This window comes from Carettochelys insculpta, chromosome 10 (assembly GCF_033958435.1).
Source record: "Carettochelys insculpta isolate YL-2023 chromosome 10, ASM3395843v1, whole genome shotgun sequence".
Lineage (NCBI taxonomy): Eukaryota > Metazoa > Chordata > Testudines > Carettochelyidae > Carettochelys > Carettochelys insculpta.
In genome coordinates this window covers 17,084,017-17,105,198 of record NC_134146.1, presented here as the reverse complement: position 1 = coordinate 17,105,198, position 21,182 = coordinate 17,084,017, and the positions used below count along the sequence as shown (strand labels likewise).

The window sequence follows — 21,182 nt, the reverse complement described above, 5'->3', positions numbered from 1 at the left end:
CTTTTTAGTAAGGAAGTGGTGAGAATAAAACCCTTTTTCCTTGAACTCTCTTGGTACCATCTTCACAGCTCCAACAGAAAGGAAATGATTGATTTCACTTCTCCACAAGCTCTAGTGAGAGGGGTCCCTGAAGAGGGACGAGGTGAAAGGGGTGGTTGGTGGAAGACAAAAGAAGGGAATGGCATAAGCTGATGAAATTCTCTGAAACCCATCGATCTGATGTGATCATTGAACACTGGTCGAGGAAGGGTCTAAGTCAATGATGGAAGATGGGTGTTGACAGAAAGGCGTTAAAGATGAAGACAACAGTTTTGTGGCTCCTGACCAAGGAATCAAATCTGATGCTTGTTAGCTGGTTGAGATGGTTACGAGTAGACTGGTTTTGCTGCCTCTGAGTCTTCTGCCAAGACTGGAGTTGATCAAATTTCCACTGTTGATACTGTTACTGTCTAGCAAAGGGGTAGTCATACTGCCTGCTGGTATGGTGGGTAGTGCTAGCACAGTGGAGAGTACAAACCCAAGGTGCAGAAGGTAGTACAGGAGTCTCTACACAAGTTCAGGATTTCATCTTTTCTGCAAAAAGAGTTTAATTTGTCAAATGGTAAGTCCACCACTTTATTTTGCAGGCCCCTAGTGATGACTGCCATTTGTAACCAGAAGGCTCTGTACATCACAACTGCTGTTGCCATAACCTGGTGGCAGTATCTGCTACATCCAAGGATATCTGGAGACACATCCTAGAGGATGAGTATCCCCCCTGGACATCAGCCTTAAGTATGGACTTTTTGGAGTCTGGGAGATGGTCCACAAGGGAAATCAACTTAATATAGTTACCAAAGCCATGATTGGAGAGGTGTGCTGAGTAATCCATCACTTGAAGTAAAAAAGTGTGGTGAATGCATACATTTTCCTTCCAAATAAATCGAGTCTTTTACTGTCCTTGCCCATGTGTGTGTTTCTGACTTGTGGGATCTTTGACCTATGTTGTGCCACATCCACAATCAAGGAGCTGGGCTGGGGATGTGTAAAAAGGAATTCCATCCCTTTCAACAGGACAAAAAGTACTTCCTGTCCATCCTCTTATTCATGGGTGGGGTTGAAGAAGGTGTTTGCCAAATACAGTCAGATGCTTCTAATATAGTGTCATCAAAGGGGATGGCTATTCTTGAGCTTTGAGTGGATTATAAGTTTTTGAGAAGACGGAACAGCTTCTCCTGGACTTCCACAGGTTGGACTTCTTGTCTCACAAGCAACCTTTTTGAATAGCTCCTTAAATTGCCTGAGATCATTGGGGAAGGGAGGAGGGGATGTCACCTGGAATGACTGCCTCCCCTGAGGAAGAAGAGGAGACGTCCTTTGGGGAAGCGTTCAGTTATGCATCTCCTGCCTCAGAGACTGATGCCGCCTCAAACTCCAAATGCTGGCACTGAGCCGATACAGGTTGAATCAGCAATACAGGGAGATGGCTGGGAGGTGAGGAGGGAAAGGGTAGATCCTGTGGAGATCTGAATTAATATACTGACCATTGGGAAGATCCTGGTCTATAGGCATGGGAATAATAGAAGGAGGATCTGTAATGGTAGAGGTCATCATAGTGGTGACTGACTATCTGGTGACAAGCATCTTGATAAACAATGCATGTAGTCATGCTAATGTCACACTCTGGGCGATATGGGATGGTAGAAATGCGCTGGAAGAAGGTGACAAAGACGTGTGCCTGGAATTATGATAACTCTGTTCCGGTTCCTCTAAGAAAGGAGAAGGTGGTCTTTGGTAAGGAGGGAGGGGTGGGGAACCAGTTTGTTCTGCAGCTGTGAGGCAAGATGGAGGCAAGGGTGGTGGTGCCAGAGAGAAAACTGGTGAAGGCAAATCCAGGGTAGGGCTGCAGCACCTCTTGGATTTGGAGGTGGATTTCTTTGGTGCCAAAGGGGCATCTGACAGCACAAGTGCCTGCAGTGCCATATAGGTCTTCAGTGACAGGACAAATGACACCAGTGTGGACATTTTTGGCGCCATTGTAGTCCATGTCTGCACCACTGATTTAGCCACCATGGTCAGTGCCAAGGTCCCTTTTGATTCTGATCGACCGCATGCCACCAGCACCGGAGGCATCAGCTTTTCGCTCTTCAGCGCCATCATCACCTTCGGTCGAGAAGGAACAGTGCCGGAAAGCTCAGGTTTACCGGCATGCTTACCCTGCTCCATGAAAGGGACAGCAGGAACCTGGTGGGCGATGCCCTCATCTTTTTTGAGGAAAGTGAGCCAGGTGATGAGGCTCTTCTTTTCTGGGCAGAGGCATTGTCAGAGGCCATTTGTGATTTTTCAGGCTGCAGGACTTTATCAATAAGAATCATCCTGAGCTTCACTTCCCTGTCCTGGTGAGTCCTTGCTGTAACTTTCAAACAATGAGGGCACTTCTGAGGGATGTGAGCCTCACCCAAACAACAAATACACAAAGAGTGGCCATCGGAGACCATCCTGGCCTCACAACACAAGTCACACTTTTTGAAGCTAGGAGAAACGGACATTTTGTTGATTCTGTCTTTTTTTTTTAAACCGTCGTGGTTCAACTTTTGAGTAAAACATTTTTAACAACAAAAACTACTAACTGCTAAAACTGTAATGATTAAATAAAAAAAAAATGTTGAACAATGAGTAACTAAAAACTAACTATTGACTACCTATAACTAACTTGAGAACTATATAATAATTACTTCAGAGGAAGATAAACTCTGAAGAGAGGAGAACCATCAGCTCCATCTACAGCTGGTGGTGGCGGAGAGGAACTGGCTAGAGCTGGACCATGCATGTGACCAAAAGGGTGAAAATGGCATAAGACATGAACCATGCATGCACACTATGGCTGGCTATGGCTGTCAAAATCTCTAAACTGCAGCACCATGACAGGCCCAACACATACAGTGGAACACCTACAGGGACATCACTTGGAGAATTAATCTATACTAACAATTGTTTATCTATACATACATTACTATAGTGGTACTTTAACCAGACAGTGTGTGTTTATAAATAAAACATCACATGTTATTAATAAGCCCCTGTTAACAGTCAAGGTAAAGCAGGTTCACCACTAAAAGAAGATTAAATTTTTGTGGTGATATCTTTTTATTGGGAAGATGGCAGTACCTTCTACCCTTCCTGGAAAATCTAGAACAATGGTGTCCAATAGGAGTTCAAAGATTGCCACACGTGGTTATTGTCTTTCCACATTCACCACACTTGACCCTTCTAAATAAATGCCCTGCCCTCCTCCAGGTCCAGGCACCCCCCAAGTCAGGAGACAGCAACTTTTCTGAAGCAGAATGCCAAAATTTGACCTTTTGACCTCCATGTACTGTTTGAGTGCCAGTGATATTTTTAGAAGTCTCTAATATTCCTATTTACAACAGCTTCATTAATAAATAAAGATGCAGAGCTTTACCACTTGGCATGTAAACATGCCATGACTCCAGAATGCATACTATTTTTTCTGGTTCACCACAGGTGGATGTCAGAATTTTCAAAGTGGAGATCAGATTTGTGCATGAAAGTCGTAGGAACAGTTGTACCAATAATCACATGCCACACTCACATTTGCACAATTTGAGAAGTAAATTGTATAGCTCTGTTGGCAGGTGGCTAGTACCTACACAGCTGCCTGTAGACATGCTTGCTTAATTTGCCCAAGTAGCCTTGTTAAAAACTTGTGGATTTAATGGATTTTATATGCACGTCTTCTTCCCCAAAAGTGAAAGAAGGCCAGTGCATCCTGGTGCAGTGCACTCACATTAGACTGGCTGGATAGGGGTGGGGCTCTGGACACTTCCCAGAAACCATGTGCTACATGGCCACAGCACATCCAGGCTCCCGTCCTGTGGCTCAAAGAGTTGGGCATCTGTGGTTCACAGCCAGCTCCAGTGCTTGGGCAGCTGGGCAGAGCAGTGCCCAGAGAGTCCCAGGCATTGGGTGGCTGGGCAGCATAGTTCCCCGACACCCTACACCCCCATCCCCTGACTTCATCCTCCAAACCCTTGCCTAGGCCTCCCCATGCCTCTGCCCTGCATCCACCACTACTGGCAGGGGATCCACTGCAGAGATTTTGGCCCTGGCCTGGTGCTCCAGTGAAGCCCTGCAGCAGGGGCATGGGCTCTGGCCCCGTACTCTCATGTGCCCCGTGGCAGGGGCTCAGGCTCCTGCCCCAGTGCTGTGCTCCCACCCCAATGCTGCACTCAGCGGGGACCCCGCAAGCAGGGGCTTGGACTCCAGCCCTGGCACCTCACTCCAAAAGCCCCATCCACCACAATTCAATCTCCTGTTTGTTACATCTGGTGAGTGGAGACCATATTGGACATCATGGACCCAGAGTGTACAATACTGGCATTGATTGATTCCAAATCAGAACACATTTGATTAAGGATACCGCATCTGTCATGAACTACAGTGAAACATGCAAATTTCATTCAAAAATCCTGATAATACCATCTCAAAAATCAAGCTCTTATGGAATTTAAATAAAGGAAAATAATAGAGGAAATATTACTTGACTTATCCCATTGGCATGAGCACATTTCCTAGGTCCTCACACAAAGTCAAGTCAATAATCGTCAGAGGCACGAATTTATAAAACTACAAAAAAGGCTACTGTCCTATTTGAATTGTTCAAAAAGTAACATTGAAATGATTTACATTTTTTTTTAAAATCTCTAGTTCACTTTTCAGGAGATTACACCAAAAAAAGAGTTACTTGCTCATGATTTTCTTCAAAATGTGTTGCTCCTGTACTTTCCACAATAGGGGTTTGTGTGTGTGTGTGTGTGTGTGTGAATGTGCACTATCTACAGGAGAGCAGCCTTACCAATTGCTGGACTGACCACTTCCCTAACATGATATGATGAGTGCCACGTGCTTCCCCACCCTCAGTTCCTTCTTGCCAGAAACACCGACAGTGGGGAAGAGGCCAAAATGTTGCTCATGTCCATTTCACACCACTTACGATCAGGCTTCTCTTCTTCAAGTGCTTCTTCATGCCCATTCCACAACAGGTGACTCCAAGCAGTACCCTTTGCAAAGGGTAGGAGTTCAAGGCTACGTTGACTATTATGCAGCTCTGCTGAACTGAGAGTCATCTCTGGCCTTCTGGGTAACAGCATAGTGAGAAGTAAATGTGTGGACTGAAGACCACACTATTGCCCTGCAGATTTTGTAGGCTGACATGCACCAAAGGCCACTGACAAGGCTTAAGCCCGACTCATATAAGCTCAGATGATGGGCAGCAGGGGAACCCTCGTAAGCTTAAACAGGTCCAGATGCATGAAGTGATATAGCTCAAAAAAGGTGCTGAGCAGACATTGGCAGACCCTTCATTCTATTGGCGGCAGCCACAAAGACCTGTGATCATCTGTGGAAAGGCTTGGTGCACTCCAAGTAGAACGCCAATACCCTCCTGACATCCATGACATGGACCCACCACTCTTCTGCTGACTTATGAGGCTTGGGAGTGAGACTGGTAGGAATGTGTCCTGATTAACATGAAAGGCAGAAATGACTTTTGGTAAAAAGGCTGGGTACAGCTACAGCTGGACCTTGTTTTGTGAAAAATTATGTACAGGGCTTCCATGGTCAGGGTTCTGACCTCCAACACCTGTCTCACTGAAGTAACTGCTACAAGGAATGCCACTTTCAAGAGTGGCATAGTCTGGTGATCAATGTCTCCCAATACTCACTTGGTACTGGGATCCAGAGTGGGAGCTGGATAGGGACCTATGGCCTGAAGAACTTCTTGACCACGATGACCATTGACATAAGGGGCAGTGTCAGCTTGATAATGACCCATGGCATCAATGCATTGAACAGTCTCAAAAGTGGTACCAAGGTCTCTGGATCACCAGAGACTGATCCTGGTGTTATCTATAGGAAGCTTGGGGTGGGGGGTGGGGGGAAAACTCATGCACAGTCACTGGGGGTTCGATGAGTGCTGTCCCGAGTCCTGACTCCTCCACCTGAATCAGGAGAGTGAAAGGGTGCATGCAAAGCCTTTCTCCCTTTGTCTGATATTTGCAGACTATGCATCAGGGAGCACTGGCAGGAAGGTATCCTGAGAGAGAATCAGGGCCACTGGGAAAGAGATGTCTGCATCAGGCCCAATATGGCTTGTTCCTGGACCATGACACCATCGTGGCTGGTATCAGCGAAGTCAGTATGTCCTGTGCTGTCCAAAAGGCCTCTAACTCTTCCACATGCCAGAGACCTTCATTGTTACTCAGCATCACCAGAGGGGGACAGGAAGGGCTTGGTCATTCTGCCTAAGAGTCAGCTCATGGCTCCCTAGGGTGGTGAATGAGCTGCCTACCAGAGGTCTGGGCTCTCCCCTTATCTTCCCCCTTGTGAGAAGTAGGGGAGCACCATCTCACCATTGTCCTTGCTTTCCACGCCAGGGTCTGCAAGGAGGAACAGTGCAAGCCAGAGAAATGTACTGATGCAGTGGCCTGCACTGAGGCTATGGTGCTCAAGGTCGACTCCAATCTGGCTTGTAGTGCTGGGCTTGTACCAACTCCTTTAGAAGCAAATGTCTTGTTTTTTTTTTTTTTTTTTTTTGTTTGTTTTTTTTTGTGTCTGAGGTTTCAACAGCTTGCAAATGTGGCACTTGCGAGCCATCCCAAGACAGTCTCATCCAGGACATTAACCAGGTTGACTAAACTAACAACACTACAGAGAGAACTATCTATACAAAGATAACTGCCTTCACAGCAATTAAAGAAGCTGTCCATTGCATAGCAGTTCTGATGCACCATTGCTGGTGGCAAGAAGGAACTGAGGGGGTAAAGGGAGCATGCAGCACCCTTTATACTGTGCCAAGAAGGTGTCGCTCCAGGGGTGGCTATGGCTGCCCCACCCCAACAGGTACTGCTGATGGAAGAACTTTCGGCACCAGTGCATGTGGCAAACACACACACCTATCAAGGAACGGACATGAGCAAACACTCGAAGAAGAACAAAATAAAATAAAGAAAAAAAAACACGGAAGACTGTGCAATTATGATCTGTGATGCCAAATGAAGTTCTTGTGCAAACAAAACTGACATTAAAATCCTGCATGTCTGGAGTACAACTAGATCATTCATTTACAATACTAGTTGAGTTTTTTTCATATTATATGAGGTTGAGGGAAGTTTAGAGAAACATGAGTAAGATTTTTCAGACTGACTACAAATGTCATAATACAAACCTTTAAATCCATTCCTCCTACAGCTTCATATTTCCAACAATTTGTACATTCCACAAACATCAGAGAACGATCTTACATAATTTCACCATCAGTCTTTCCCACTTCACTGGGGCCATAAATGAGGACATCAAAAAATGCAAAAAGAGATTTTAGATTTATCTTAAAACAGGGATTAATGAAAGAAGAGGGAATTATAACTCATGCCATGGCTACTTAATCTCAGAAAGTAGCCTCATTGTTCAATCTATCAGCCTAGTTAGAGCTCTTGCAAAAGAAAGTAGCCTTTTTTGGTTAAAAAGGAAAAAAAAAAGTTAAAATTAGACCAATATAGGTAACTTACCTTTTTAAAAACTTTTCCAGAAGGCTGGATTTCATCTTCCTCTTTTAAGATTTCACGTGTTCCCAAGAGTCTTTTGTCCTTAAATTTAGTTTTAGCATACTTGAAAACTTTGTCAGTTGTGTCACATCCAGGATACAAAACTGAAGCTAAGCAATGCAAACTGTTAACAGACCTGTATGGACTACCAGGTTTGTTTTGCACAGGTTTAGCTTTAATTTGCTTTAATTTTGCTATGTTCTGTCTTGAGTTAGAAAGCAGGTACCATGGAATGTATGTTATAAATGTGTACACCAGTATTATAAAGTTTATTAGCTGCAGAAGAACAGGATTGATATTATGCTTTAGCTTCATTTTGCCTACTTGCGAAGGTTGTAGATCTCCTGGGAGAGTCTGACAAATTTGTTGATTACACGTAGATCAGTGAAAATCTGGAAAAAGAAAAAAAAAGTCTGTTTGTAGTTCGACTCAAAAATATGTATGTTCCATTTTCTGATTATGACTTACCAAAGTAATTAGTCAATTTTTGCAATTAAAAGTTTAGAACAAAATCCTAGTCTCTTGAACAAAGACAAACATCATGAAAGAGACCAACCCAGAAGTGGGGGAGTAATAATTCATCCATTGCAATATGCAACCTGTAGTATTTATTTTGACCTCTCTGACAATCATGCTGGAATCTAAGCATACCCGAAATTTAAAACAACTTGCTATGCCATCTTATTTTTCAATACAGTATTTTTATTTAAAGCATTCACCCAGGACATGGAAAAACAGGGCTCAAATCCTGTGCATCTCCATGATGTGGGCCTTAAACTTGAGTATCACACGTCAAGGTAGCCAATCCACAGCTTTTGAGCCACTTGTGGCTATATATAGAATGAAATGAGGCTCCTACTTGGAGCCAGGTGTCATGAGTGTGTATCTCCACTCTGCACATATGCCCCAGTGCTTAGAGAGAGAAGTATGTGGCGGTGGTGGTTCCAGTGAGTCCCAAGTAGTGGGTTAGAGTCGGGGCTTTTTTGGGTTGGGAGGTGGCTGGGGGTGCTTGGCTCTGGAGGACAGAAGGGACACTGGGTTAGAGTGGAGGCTTGGGTGAAGTGGAGGGCATTGAGCCATGTATTATATATTCAACTCTCTATTATCTATTGATCGATCAAGATGTATAGATAGATAAAAATAAATATATATGTGGCTTTTTGCACTCTATCCGCAGCTACTCTGGCTCTTAGCCTCTAACTTGTTGGCCACCCCTCCCAGAGGTCATCACCCTAACTGGATCACTCTCACCATCTGGTCGAAAGGCCATTTTATTATTCATACAAAGTGGAACAGTTTCACCACTCACCTGCACTCTATGATCATAGAATCATAGAAGAGTAGGACTGGAAGGGACCTCGAGAGGCCATCGAGTCCAGCCCCCTGCCCTCATGGCAGGACCAAGCACTTTCTAGACCATCCCTGAAAGCCATCTATCTAACCTCTTCTAACCAAAGTAAAAGTCCCTGGCTCACATCAGGCAGAAAGGAGATTTGAACGCATATCCCAAATGAATGCCCTAACTTCTGGGCTGAAAGTCATAAGGAGATCACCACCTCCTCAGTTTTTTGCAAGAAAAGGCTTATGTACCTAACTCAACAAAACGGTTCAGAGTTGTTAATCCCAAGTGGAAATAGGCACCTCTGGGATTGCCCACATTTTTTCAGTTTACACCAACAGGGTGTAAATATTAGTCCATACTAGTGTGTGGCACTTTAACTAGCCCTATTCGATCTGCTGATGTGCACTATAGGTTCAGTAATGCATATTAATATAGCCCTATTACAAACAGTACTATGTTAACACACTAATCTATTTTTAGTGCTCAGCAGTAGAATCCATCCATGCCAGTTTAGCGTATGACATACCAGCATGGAATAAATTTATGTCCCTTGCAGTGCAGACTAAAGCCCTGTGTAGACAAATACTCACTCTTTGAGGCACATGGCTCAGCGCCCACTCCTTCCCTTAGCATTTCCTATTGGCTGTTATAGGAAGATCGCTGTTCAGATTGATAAATTTTGGGCATCACGTTAAGTGCTTAACTCTACAGAGCCTGTGCACCTAACTAACATAGGACTGTGGATTCCGCTAGGTGGCAAGGAGCCTAAGCAATAGGCATTGCAACCCTGAATCTAAATCCCCTTTGTGGAGCTAGCCCTAAGATTTCTGGAGCATTGTTTCGGAAGACTGATTTACTGTGCACAAACAAAAACAAAAAGCAGTGTGAGTATACAGAGATGTATTTATTTAACATGTGTAGATCTCAAAGTAAAAAAGCAGTCATGTAGCCCTTCAAAGGCTAACAACATAATTCATTAGGTGATGAGCTTAGGCTCATGGACACTGTTCTGGTATGGCTACAATCTGAAGAAGTGGGTCTGTCCCATGAAAGCTCATCACCTAATAAATGATTTTGTTAGTCTTTAAAGTGCTGCATGACTGCTTTTTTGTTTAGATAGAATACAGACTAACACAGCTATCTCTCTGTCACCCTCTCTAAGTAATAAGTCAAAATCAAATGATGATGAAGATGCCACAGAAGAGGCAGCTCCAAATTAGGACAGACCAGCTTCTTTGCTCATTATGCTCGTATATGTTCTGAAAACTTAATGAAAAATTTTGCTCTTCTAGTACAAGTTATCCATTATTTTATGGGATTGACAAATTTAATTATGCAGGCAAAAGAATCTACTCTAGCAAAGTGGAGCAACTTGTTATGTTGATGACCCTCAGAATTCTGGGATTTCTTTGTTCGTAACTTAAATGCTTTTCATCCGTAGGATCAGATTAATTATGTTTTCTTCCCTGGAAACAGATCTGAACTGTTATCTCCCACCCACAGACCACTCATGTGGGTATGTTACAGAGCAAGGCTGGGCAAACTACAGCCCTTGGGCCAGATTTGGCATGCCAAGCTGCCTTGTTTGGACCACGGATGCAGCAAGGAGACTCAAGAAGGCTCCCTGCCTGCCCCACCCCCAAACACCTCTTAGACAAGCAGCATCAGCAGAGCTACGGGGGGAGGAGAGGCTTCACATGTGCCCCACCACTACCCCCAACAAAAACTCATTGGCTGGTTTCTGGCCAATGGGAGATTCCTGTTTGAAGCATCCCTCCCTCACCTAAGGCTCACAGTTGTTCACAGATACACGTGGCCCCCACCATAGCCAGGCTTGAGAAATCAGCTGGACTGCATGACAGAGTCACCCAGGAAATCTCCCAGCCAGAGCCTGCCCCCTGACCTTCCCTCTCCACAATCCTCTGCCCCCGACTCCTGTCTGCCTACCCCACATAAACAAACTCTTTCCTCCTTCTCCATCCATACCCCCTCCCAGACCTGTCTCCTCAGTCTCCTGCTCAGTGTCACAACCTCCTCCAGCCCTAGGTAACAACCCAAACCCCTGGAATCCCTGTCCCTTAGCGCACATCATAACCCCCCTCCTACCTGAGATCACCACCTAAACCCCCTGAAGCCCCAGTTCTCTTCCCCAGATCACAACCACCTCCTTCACCAAAACTCCTTCCCAGACTTCCCCTTGTACAAAAATCTCTTACCCCAAGCTTCCATCTGCACCAAACCTTCATCCAAGGCCCCACAACTCCTCTATTAATATCACGCAAGAGTGTGGCCCTTGATCACCTTCTGAATACTTGGAGCAGCCCTCCCTCATCAAAAATTATTGCCCACTCCTATTATACAGCCAGCTCTCCTTCTTGCCAGGTTAAGGGCAATTAAGAAGACCTTATATAATGCAATCAAATCTCAGAACTGATGGACTGTCAGAGGAGAGGAAGGCCTATTCCTTCCTGATAATTGATTCAGAATGTGATAGCATTGCTGTTCATGTGACTCAAAACTGGTTTGCAGGATACCAAGACTCGGGAAGAAGCTCAGTGCACAAACAAGCATGTAAGGACATTTTTCAGGAGACACCAAATGCTTGTAGGTCCCTTATTACTGACAACATGAGTGAAGGAAAGAATCTGGCTTCGTGGTGAAGAGGCCAAGCTGAGAGATTCTACAACAAGCAGTTACAAAGTAAACATCTTTTTTATATTTAGATCCAGCAGTTCTTATAGGTATATGATTCTTATCTCAGTGCAGTCAACCACAAAGGCATGCACAGTTGTTTTTACAGAAAAAAAAAATCACTTCTCATCCAGTAATTTTTTTAAAAAAATCCCCTTAACCAACAACACTCTAACATTTTAAAAAATAAAAGGATAATTTTTATTAATCCACAAATGTTTGTAGATTGATTTATTCTATATAAAACAGACCATTTTTGAATTTGAACAACATGCTAGTGACCCTTTAACATTACATATTCCAGATATTCCAAGTAGAAAACTGTAAATAAATATTCAGCAGTTGCTGAATAAAACCACCAAATGCAAGTCAGACTGTCCCAGTTTGTGTAGGCGTGACTCCAAACATCTGGCTTTTGAAGTAAGAAGAAGCCACAATGGTCCTGGAGTGATCAAACTGTTTCTGGAATCAGATCCCAATTATTAAATATGAGATGCAAGCTAGAGATAAGTGCGTTTATATGAACACGCTCATACAAACGCTCACACACATGCAATCCCCATACAGCTGTACATGTTACTTTGGTACTGCTCTATCAAAAACTGTGAGAAAGGGAGAAAACAAGAATTCTCTGTTCTCTCCTTCACTTCTTCAAGTCAATGCAAGTTAGGCATATTTATTCTGGATCTTGGGGAAATGAGACTGGCAATTTCCAGTGCTGATCCTTCCTTCTTAGGCTATAATCTGTGATTTGATCTGGTTATCTACTTACCATGCTAATACTATTCTATGCTTTACTTTCAAAAGTAACTTTTGTGAAGGGGGAAAGAATGAAATCCTTACAAAAATGTGTTCACTAACTGATCTGCTTAACTTGTGTCAACAACTACAGCAGAATAAATGTACACAGAGTGTCAAGAAAAAGAAACCTTATGCAACTTTTCATCTTGGCAGGTAAAGATGTAAAAGCCACTGCCGATGCTTCAGTCTCAGCTTATCCCACAGACGATGTCACAGGCAGCCGTGGTGAAATCTACAAAATAAAAGTCCCAGTTAAATGAGGCAATTACAGAAACACAATATACTGTAAGTGTTGTACTTTCACCCAAATAACTTTGTAGTTTAAGGTCTGTATTTTTCCAAGCAATGTTATTCATGTTACATAACAATAGCAATTGAATAATCACATTTTTTCAAAGTTTTATAAAAAGATTTACTATCCAAAGCTGCACCTGAGCATAAGTAAAAGTATTTAACATACCGTATTATTGGCTTGCTTGACTGTACACTAATTGTCAGATGTGATAACATAATGGCAATACAAAATGAAATGTACAATTGCAGTATGTGTAAAAAGAGAGCAAGCAAATCCTAGGTTCTTCAAGAGTCTGAAGAATTGATTATAACCAGGGAGACAGTGATTTAACTGTACTTTTTTTTTTTTTAATTTCAAACTAAGTCACATGAACTGCAGTCTCAAAACCAAGGATCACTTTTTTTCTGCTTAACCAATTATATGCATCAGTGAACTTACTTTTTTAAAATAGCTTAAGGCAATTATGCTGAAAGGGTTTTTATTGTTGTTGTTGCTTGGGTTTATTTTGCTGTTGTTATTCCACTGAGTTGCAAATTATAGGCAGAGAACTCTCAAGGATTCCCCAAGTTACTTTTCTAGCATGCCTACTATAGTAGGGTCCTGATTCTTTAGAAAGGTCCTTAGGTTCATCACCATAGAAATACTGAAGAAGGTTCTTTATAAACATAACTTTTGGAGGAAAAAATCTGGGAGAAATAACAACAAAAGACCTGAGCACTGACTAAGAAAATTGTGAGGCAACTCTGAATTAATTTTGAGTGAATGTTAGACTTCGATGGAATAAACTTTCATTCTACTGTTTAAAACAACTAGAACTATGAAATCCCAATGACTGTTATTGGAATTTTTTTCCCCCATCAAAAACTAGTAAAGTAAAATTTGTACTGCCTCCACTTCAGTATTTCATCCTGAACATTTTTAAGAATATGCTGTAGCAGTCTGTTGAATCTCATTCTTCAAACACTGGGATTGATTCTAAGATGTAATAAAGCTATACCAACTGTATTAGTCAACAATCTGAGTCACTGAGTTATCATATTTCCTATCATTCAAACTGAAGTGGGATACCAGGCCACTTGTTTAAAGTAGAGCTGGTCACAAATTTTCTAACAAACTTCTTCCATCAGAAAATGCCAATTCAACAAAATTTGAATACTGTGTGTGTAACATATTCCCTCATCAGATCTTCAGATGTAAACCAGATTCGCTTCCCAAGAAAATCTGTCTAACTTCCCTCCAGTTTATAAAGGTAGCAGGCTGCCAGAAAGCCAAGAGCTTGGAAGCTCTTGCTCAAGCCAGGGCCATCAGGGCTTCTAGATTCCCTGCCACAGAGAGAGACGCTACACAGTCCCGCAGAACTGGGCAACCTGGTAGGAGCCAGGGATCTCTGAGCTTCCAGGTCTGCAGCAGGCTGCCTAGAAGTATATTTACCATGTCTCTGGGAAGGCTTGGCAATTTTGTTTTGAGAAGTTTAAACAAAATGTTATTTTTTTTCCTAAGTTAAACTGTGGAATTACCCTTCCAAGGCAAAACTTGAAACTGAGGTTTCTTTCTGAAGGGAAGTGATTTTTTTAGACATTTCAGAAGTATTAATACCATTTTACAAGTCACTGTTAAGACCTTTGGAATAGTGTACAGGTGCAGCGCCCTTTGTTCAAGAAAGATGAATTCCCACTGGAACCGGAAAAAGTCCAGAAAAAGATTTCTAGGATGGTTAGAGGAATGGAGAGCCTACCTTATCAGAGGAGACTAAAAGAACTTGACTCGTTTAGCACAGAAAAACAAAACTGAGAAAGGCTATGAATGCTTTCTATAAATATGTCAGAGAAGAAAAAAGGGTATTTAAGGTAAAGGAAAAGGATGACACAAAAACAAATAGGGTAAACTGGCCATGATTACATTTAGGCTGGAAATTAAAAGATTTAGAACCATCAGTGGAATAAAACAATCTAACTAGTTTTAAGATATATTAAGAAATTTATTAATGGGACTGTATGATGAGGGGCTTGGCAACCTTGCCGGTGCTACATGTTATATTCATAAAAATCTCAAGCTGGTCACTTGTAGGGATCAGAAAGGATTTCTCCCACAATGGATTCTGCCTTGTTTTTCCTCGTTCATCTGTAGCATCAGGGATAGCCATGGCTGGAAATAGGGCAGTGGACAAAATGGAACAGTACTCAGAGAATTCTCAGTATCCTTGCATTCTCAGGTGCTAAGCTGGTGGTTCTTGCTCCACTGTTCAGGGACTAACTGACTGCCATATCTGGCATCTGGAAGGATTTTGCATGAGAAGATCAGAGTTGCAAGGATGTTAGGGTTTTAACCTTCATCTGTTACACAGCATGCAGGTTGCTGGAAAGGACAATCCAGGTCTCTCTTACTAAGAATTCCATGCCGTTGCAGAGGTCTTAGACATTTGGGGTATGTCTACACAACAGCCCTAGTTTGAAATAAGCTATTCTGGAAGGATTCTCTCAGGCTGACAACATTGTAATTACTGTAAAGTTGGAATTACCAAAAATATTGTTGATGTAATCTCTGTATAGGCAATTAGAAATCATGCAACTTCAGAATGACTGATTAAAAGCAAAAGGGTTTCTCCCCTCTTCCTTTTAAGCAGGATAAGCGTTTTAAAATTCAATTATTTGACAGAACAAGTTTTCAAAATCAGGACATCAGATCTATTTCACAGATATGCCTGGGGAAAAAAAAAGGGGGGGTATGCATCTAACATGATTTGAACACAAATGTAAAATATTTAGTTTGTTCATATTACATAACTTCACAATTAAATAGATCTGCCTCACAATATCTGTCTTTACAAAACCAGTTGTAACATAAGAAAAATACTCAGTCAGTGGTCACCCCTACAAAGTCATGATATTGAAATGGTTTGGAACAATGTTATCCATATGCAGATCACTGCCTCACTGACTACTTGATAATCAAAATTTGTTTGTTTGTTTTTTTTAATATTGTTCCCTCAAGTCTTTCATTCCACCCCATCTTTTAGAATTACCTGTATCCTTGCATTTCAGTTCCTGGCCACTAAAAAATATTTCCAGCTATCGTTTGTAATAGAATATATGCGTCACTGCTCACTGTTTCAGTAAACATGAAGTTATTTATTTATTATTCCTCAAGGTAAATACTGATCCTGCTTTAACTTTAAACCTGGGGCAACAATTTGCAATTAATTTAGTCAACAAATTCAGACATCTTGCTTGTTTGCAAATCATCTGTCAATACTGTTGTTATTCATTAACTAATTATCCATATCTATAGAAATAACTGTTTTGTCCAAAAGAATTCAAGCTTATGGATGGCTTACTGTTCAGTGAAAGTACTCTATGTTCCAGATAAATCACTGGTTACCTAATTCACAGAGTTTTGTTTCTGCACCGCTTTACTAGATGACCTAACACAAACTCAAAGAAAGATTTCAAGATGGCCATATAAGCACAACTTTGGTATTGATATACATTTGCATTAATTTTCATAACAATGTTAAATTCAATGAACCTTGTGAACAAAAATTAATTTGCTTTTTTATTAATTTCCACAGAAAGCAAAGCAAAGGGGTTGAGAGTATCAGTTTCATTTGAAAGAGACTATGAATACTTTTTAAAATTTATTTGCCTAGACCTATATTTAAATAGTTAACCAAGGTAATAAAATTGATATAAGTGCTTGCAATAAACAAATTTAAATGTAAAAAAAAGTGTCTATAATAGTTTCTACCACCTGCACATTCACTGCCCTGTTTTTTAAGCAGTGACATATTGCAGCATTTTATTCTACTATATTGCAGTTGAAATTCTCTATTCTAATTGTTAGACAAAACATTTTTAGCAAATTTCCAGTAAAATTTATTGGAGGGAGGAGATGCAGTGATAGACAAGGTATCTATTTATATCTGAAGAAGTGGGTCTGTCCCATGAAAGCTAATAAATCATTTTTTTGGTCTTTAAAGTGCTACATGATTGCTGTTTTGTTTTATATAAGTAATACTATATATTAGCAGTGCCATATTTAATAGCTTTGGTACTTCACTCAAACATGTTTTGCTTAAGCCTAATTATTAAATTCATACATTATGAATAACCCATTAAGAAGTGTCATCACAATGTTTTAACACTTAGAATTTCCAGGTGGACAGGCAGATGAAAAATTGAGTTTGACATTTTGAGATGGGAACATAGTTTGAGAAAGGACTGTAAGCTGCTTAAGTTTTTTGTTGGCGGTGGGGCAGAAAAAAACTGCACTGACTGTACTTTTCCAGTGTTTTAAGATGTAACCACCACTGTATTTGCTAATGAAATTCTTAAGCCAAACAAATTCTGTCAACATACATTAACCTTAAAAAAGTTCAGTAAAACGTAAAATGCTTTAGTGAAATTCCTAGTTTTAAATTCCTCGTTTTGGATTTAAAATATATTCTCACTTAGCTCCCAGTTTATTTTCTTGATGGTAAATTTTTCACGTGGTCCATATTTTCTAAGTATATACACGTAGAAAACATACAAAAAGTGACTATCGAGCTACTTTTTATTTAGAACAGTTTCCATGGCAAAAAAAGAGGCAGGAAGGAGCTCTAGGCTGATGGATCTCTTATGGAAAGAAAAACTTTTCTGAAAATACTCAGCTCAGGGCTGATGCCCAGCCTTGAAACGCAACTAAAATGTGTAATTAAAAAGAAAAATCTCAATTTCTCGAACGGGTTTCGAAGGTTTTCCTATTGGAAGAAGCTGCACAGGGTCAAAGCATTTCCCGGAGACACAGGGCACATCCCCCTACCCAGGAAATGAGAAGGTATTTCGTCACTGCCCTTAAAGAACAACCGGGGTAGGGCCCGGGGCCGGAATTCTGCTGCAAGCGTGAACGGGAAGCGAAAGGAAGTTGAAAGTAGGAGCAGCTCAGAGCTCGGAAGTAGAACTCGCCGTCGTTCCCCGCTAGAGAGCACTGCGCCCCGGCCTCTCTTCTGCCCACCCTTCCCCGGCGCCTGACCTTACCTGCGGCCCTCTCCCGGGAAGCGCACTGGCGTTCCCCCGCACTGCCCCAAGCCGTCTGGCGGCAGCTCCGACTGCCATTCATCTAATGGGGATCGGGGTGAAAAGCGGCTCTAAGCCGGACAGCGTCTCCGTAGCAACGGGCAATCTGCTTTGTGACGCGTTCAGCGCGCCCGCTCTCCCCCGCCCCACCTGTGACCCCGCCAAAGGCAGTTGGTCTTTCTTAGGCGGCGCAGCAAACTGTGCTGGTGCTGAAGTCCAGCCAGCCCTCTTCAGCCCCATCGCCTCCCTCCGTCCTCTCCCCTCAGGTACCATCAAGCTTCGGGAGTAGAAAGACAGCCCGAGTCACTTCCAATCCACAATAATGTTCAAACAATTCCATCGAACCCAACACGGGTTGTCAGCATTTACCAAAAGAAAGGGGAGAGAGTCTCTTGTTGCTATCAGGAAGCTACCTGGTCTTCACAATCTCTGCCAATTTAATAACTGGGCAGTCCTCACAGTGGAGCTACTTCTCTGCGCCAGCTCTAACCCCTGCTTTCTCTTTGTAAGGAGAACGACCACCCATCTCCAGCAACCTGCGCAAAATTATTCATGTCATTGGGAAAGGACAACAGTTACTCCACACTTGTTTTTTCTAAAGACATTAAAACTACTCTTGCACAGAAACTCTGGTAATTAAGAACATTTAAAGAACAAATATAATTACTCATTTTGGTGCAAGATTAATGTCTATGCCTGCATCTGTATTTCATCGCTCACCTATGATATGTTTAATATTAAATGTTTAGAAATCAGTAAAACAGCACCAGTATCTCATGATCTCTACTTTCATGACTCCTTACAATCTGCTGCTGGTGCTAATGAAGCCATTTGTAACTCAGCCTTTCCTGCAGACCTCATACAGAGAGAAGCCATGAAAGAGTAGGATTGTTGGAATCAGTATGGAAATACCAAAATCTAGCACCACCACAGAGATCTTGGGAGTAGATGCAGCCAAACCTAATTATGTGCTACACCAGGGGGAAGAAATTCAACAAAAGCATAATCAACTTCTATAGCAACTTTACTGTCAAGAAAACAAATATAAATACCAGTGTCATTAAGTGCTTAGGATGGTTTTTATATCTTTTTACATGAAAGTAAAGTGCAAATCCTCTAACCAAGGAAATAGAACAATGTTTTCAGCAACATTCAATCAGCATTTTTAAGCTTCAAGGTTTCATTTTCTGATTATAACAAACTGAAGTGGTTTTATGCAGCCAGAATGACTTGTGAAAAAATATTTCCTTTCACCAGTTCTAAATTTGCCTCCTTTTAATTTCATTAAATGGTCCATTGGCGTTGTGGTATGAGACAGGAGGAACAGAAGACCCTGATCTATTTTCCCTATATTATTATTTTATACACTTTATAATGTTCCACGTCAGTTGATTTCCCTGAGCTTATACCATAATTGAGAAAGATATATATTTTATGTAGAAACAACACTATTTGATCAATTTGTTCAGCTGAATGAGCAGCATTGACTTCCAAGTGTAGACAAAACACAAATCCATGATTAGCTCAAATTTCATGAAACAGACTGCTGACTAAACTAAAACAAAAAACACCACCACCACCAACCTACTGAAACAGTGATACATCTAATCAACAACAAGATCGTGGAACATTCAACAAGAAAGATGATCCTTTGGTTATGGTACTTGATTAGGACTCAAACTCGGGATTCTATTCCCAGTTATGGCATATTCTGTATGTGCAATCCCGTGAAATTCATAAGGTCCAGGATTTTTAAAAGGTATTTAGGAGTCACTAAACTCAGCATTGCAAGGTCTAGAGCTACATCTACACTAGAGAGTTTTGTCAACAAGATGCCGGTTTTGTGAACAAAACTCGCAGAGCATCCACACTAAAAATGTGTTCTGTCAACAGTAGATCAACAGAACGTTGCACCTTTGGCAGCAGCCTTCTACTTCTCCCCCACGAAGCAGAATGCCTTTCCCAACAGAATCTGTCAACGAAAAAGCTGTGTGGACACTCAGGGGATGGGGGGGCGCAGACTCTGTTGACATGCAGCCCTCGTGTACCTTGAATTTCGCATAAGTTGGGGAGGGCTTGGGTTGGGGCCCTGCAAGAGGGCAGGGGGTGTTAAGCCTGGGGTGGAATTAGGGTGGCAGGGGTGGTACGAGCGTGCAGCTGAGCTGGGGCTTGCAGGGGGTTGGACCCAGGCAGCAGGGGGTTGGGGCGGGGGCTGAGCCCAGCCAAGGGGTTGGAGCTGGAGACCCAAGTGCCAGGGGTTGGGAGCCCCAGATGTAGGTTGAAGCCAGAGCCCCACATGCTGGGGAGTGAGAGCTGGGGCCGTGTGGGATTTAAGGAGTTGAACAGGGTGAACCAAGGTGAAGTGGCTAGCTGAGGGGTAGAGCTTCATGCGCCCGCAGCAGCTGACAGCTGGAGCCCTGCGTGCACTGGAAGCTGACAGGCCAGTGCATGCTGGGGGAGGTGATCTGCGGCCACGTGGGGGTTGGGGGGGCTGGGTCAGGGTCCGTGCAGGTTGGGGGGGGGGGGGGTTGAGGCCCAGGTGTGCAGGGGCATTGGGGCATGGGGGTTGGAGCCGGGTCTTGCAGGGATTGGAGAGGAGCTCCAGGTATGCGGCTGGAGCCCCCCACTGGGGGAGATAAGCAGGAGGTTAGTCATACGTCGATGTGTTCGTAAGTCAGGGACCACCTACTCTTATTCTGTACCAAGAATAAATCCGTGTTTAGTTTACTCTACTTTGGAAGTCACATGGATAAAAGCAGATTATTTTAAAAGGATTTTTTTAAATAAAACAGGTTTATTTAAATAACTGATTCAGTCAAGAAACCAACTGTGATCTGAAAAAAGCAGGAGCATTTGTTTTCTTCTTCCAATAGTATGAGACAACATGATGTACTATTTCGAAGGATACAGTGACTAGAAGCAAACACCTCAATTTACAAACCACAAATCATACTTGTTTTATTTTATTTATCAGTTCAGTTTAACTGCAAAACTTGTTTTGGTAAACCTTTTATAAGTTCTTTTTCTTAAGCATACATACATTTAGGTTGTTAAGGGCTTGGTTTTGTGCATTCTTAACTGAATTTCTAATTCCATCCAGGCTGTTTCATGAAAAGAAGTTAAAAAAAAATATTGAATCTAGTAAGCATAAACTGCATTATTCACCACTGTCTAACATAATAAGAAAATGTAAGGAAGTTAAAAATCTAAATATATACAAGTTAAGCTACATGACTGCTTTAAATAAATACAGAAAGATAATAATGCACCCTCCTGGTTACCAAAAGGAAACACCAAATTTAATGTCAAGGCTACTGTCACACTACTGGATTTTTAAATTGAATATGGAAGCCATTTCTGTCACCATTGTACATAGTGTCACCAATTCTTGTGCTAAA

The 21,182-nt window shown here is 42.1% G+C and overlaps 1 protein-coding gene across 2 annotated transcripts in view; it reads right to left on the bottom strand.

Annotated features, from left to right (window-relative positions):
* Positions 1 to 21,182, bottom strand: part of ACSL3 (acyl-CoA synthetase long chain family member 3) — a 102,642-nt gene that overhangs the window by 66,871 nt on the left and 14,589 nt on the right. Inside the window, exons 1-3 of one of the 2 annotated variants that reach the window (XM_075004574.1) lie at positions 17,746 to 17,840; positions 12,564 to 12,667; positions 7,566 to 7,993 (exon numbers count right to left, since the gene is read on the bottom strand). In XM_075004574.1, the coding sequence (XP_074860675.1) occupies positions 7,566 to 7,916 (351 nt within the window). In that variant the 5' untranslated portion in view covers positions 7,917 to 7,993; positions 12,564 to 12,667; positions 17,746 to 17,840. Of the gene's footprint in view, positions 1 to 7,565; positions 7,994 to 12,563; positions 12,668 to 17,745; positions 17,841 to 21,182 lie in introns of those variants that run through there. The other variant, XM_075004572.1, reaches the window with a different exon arrangement.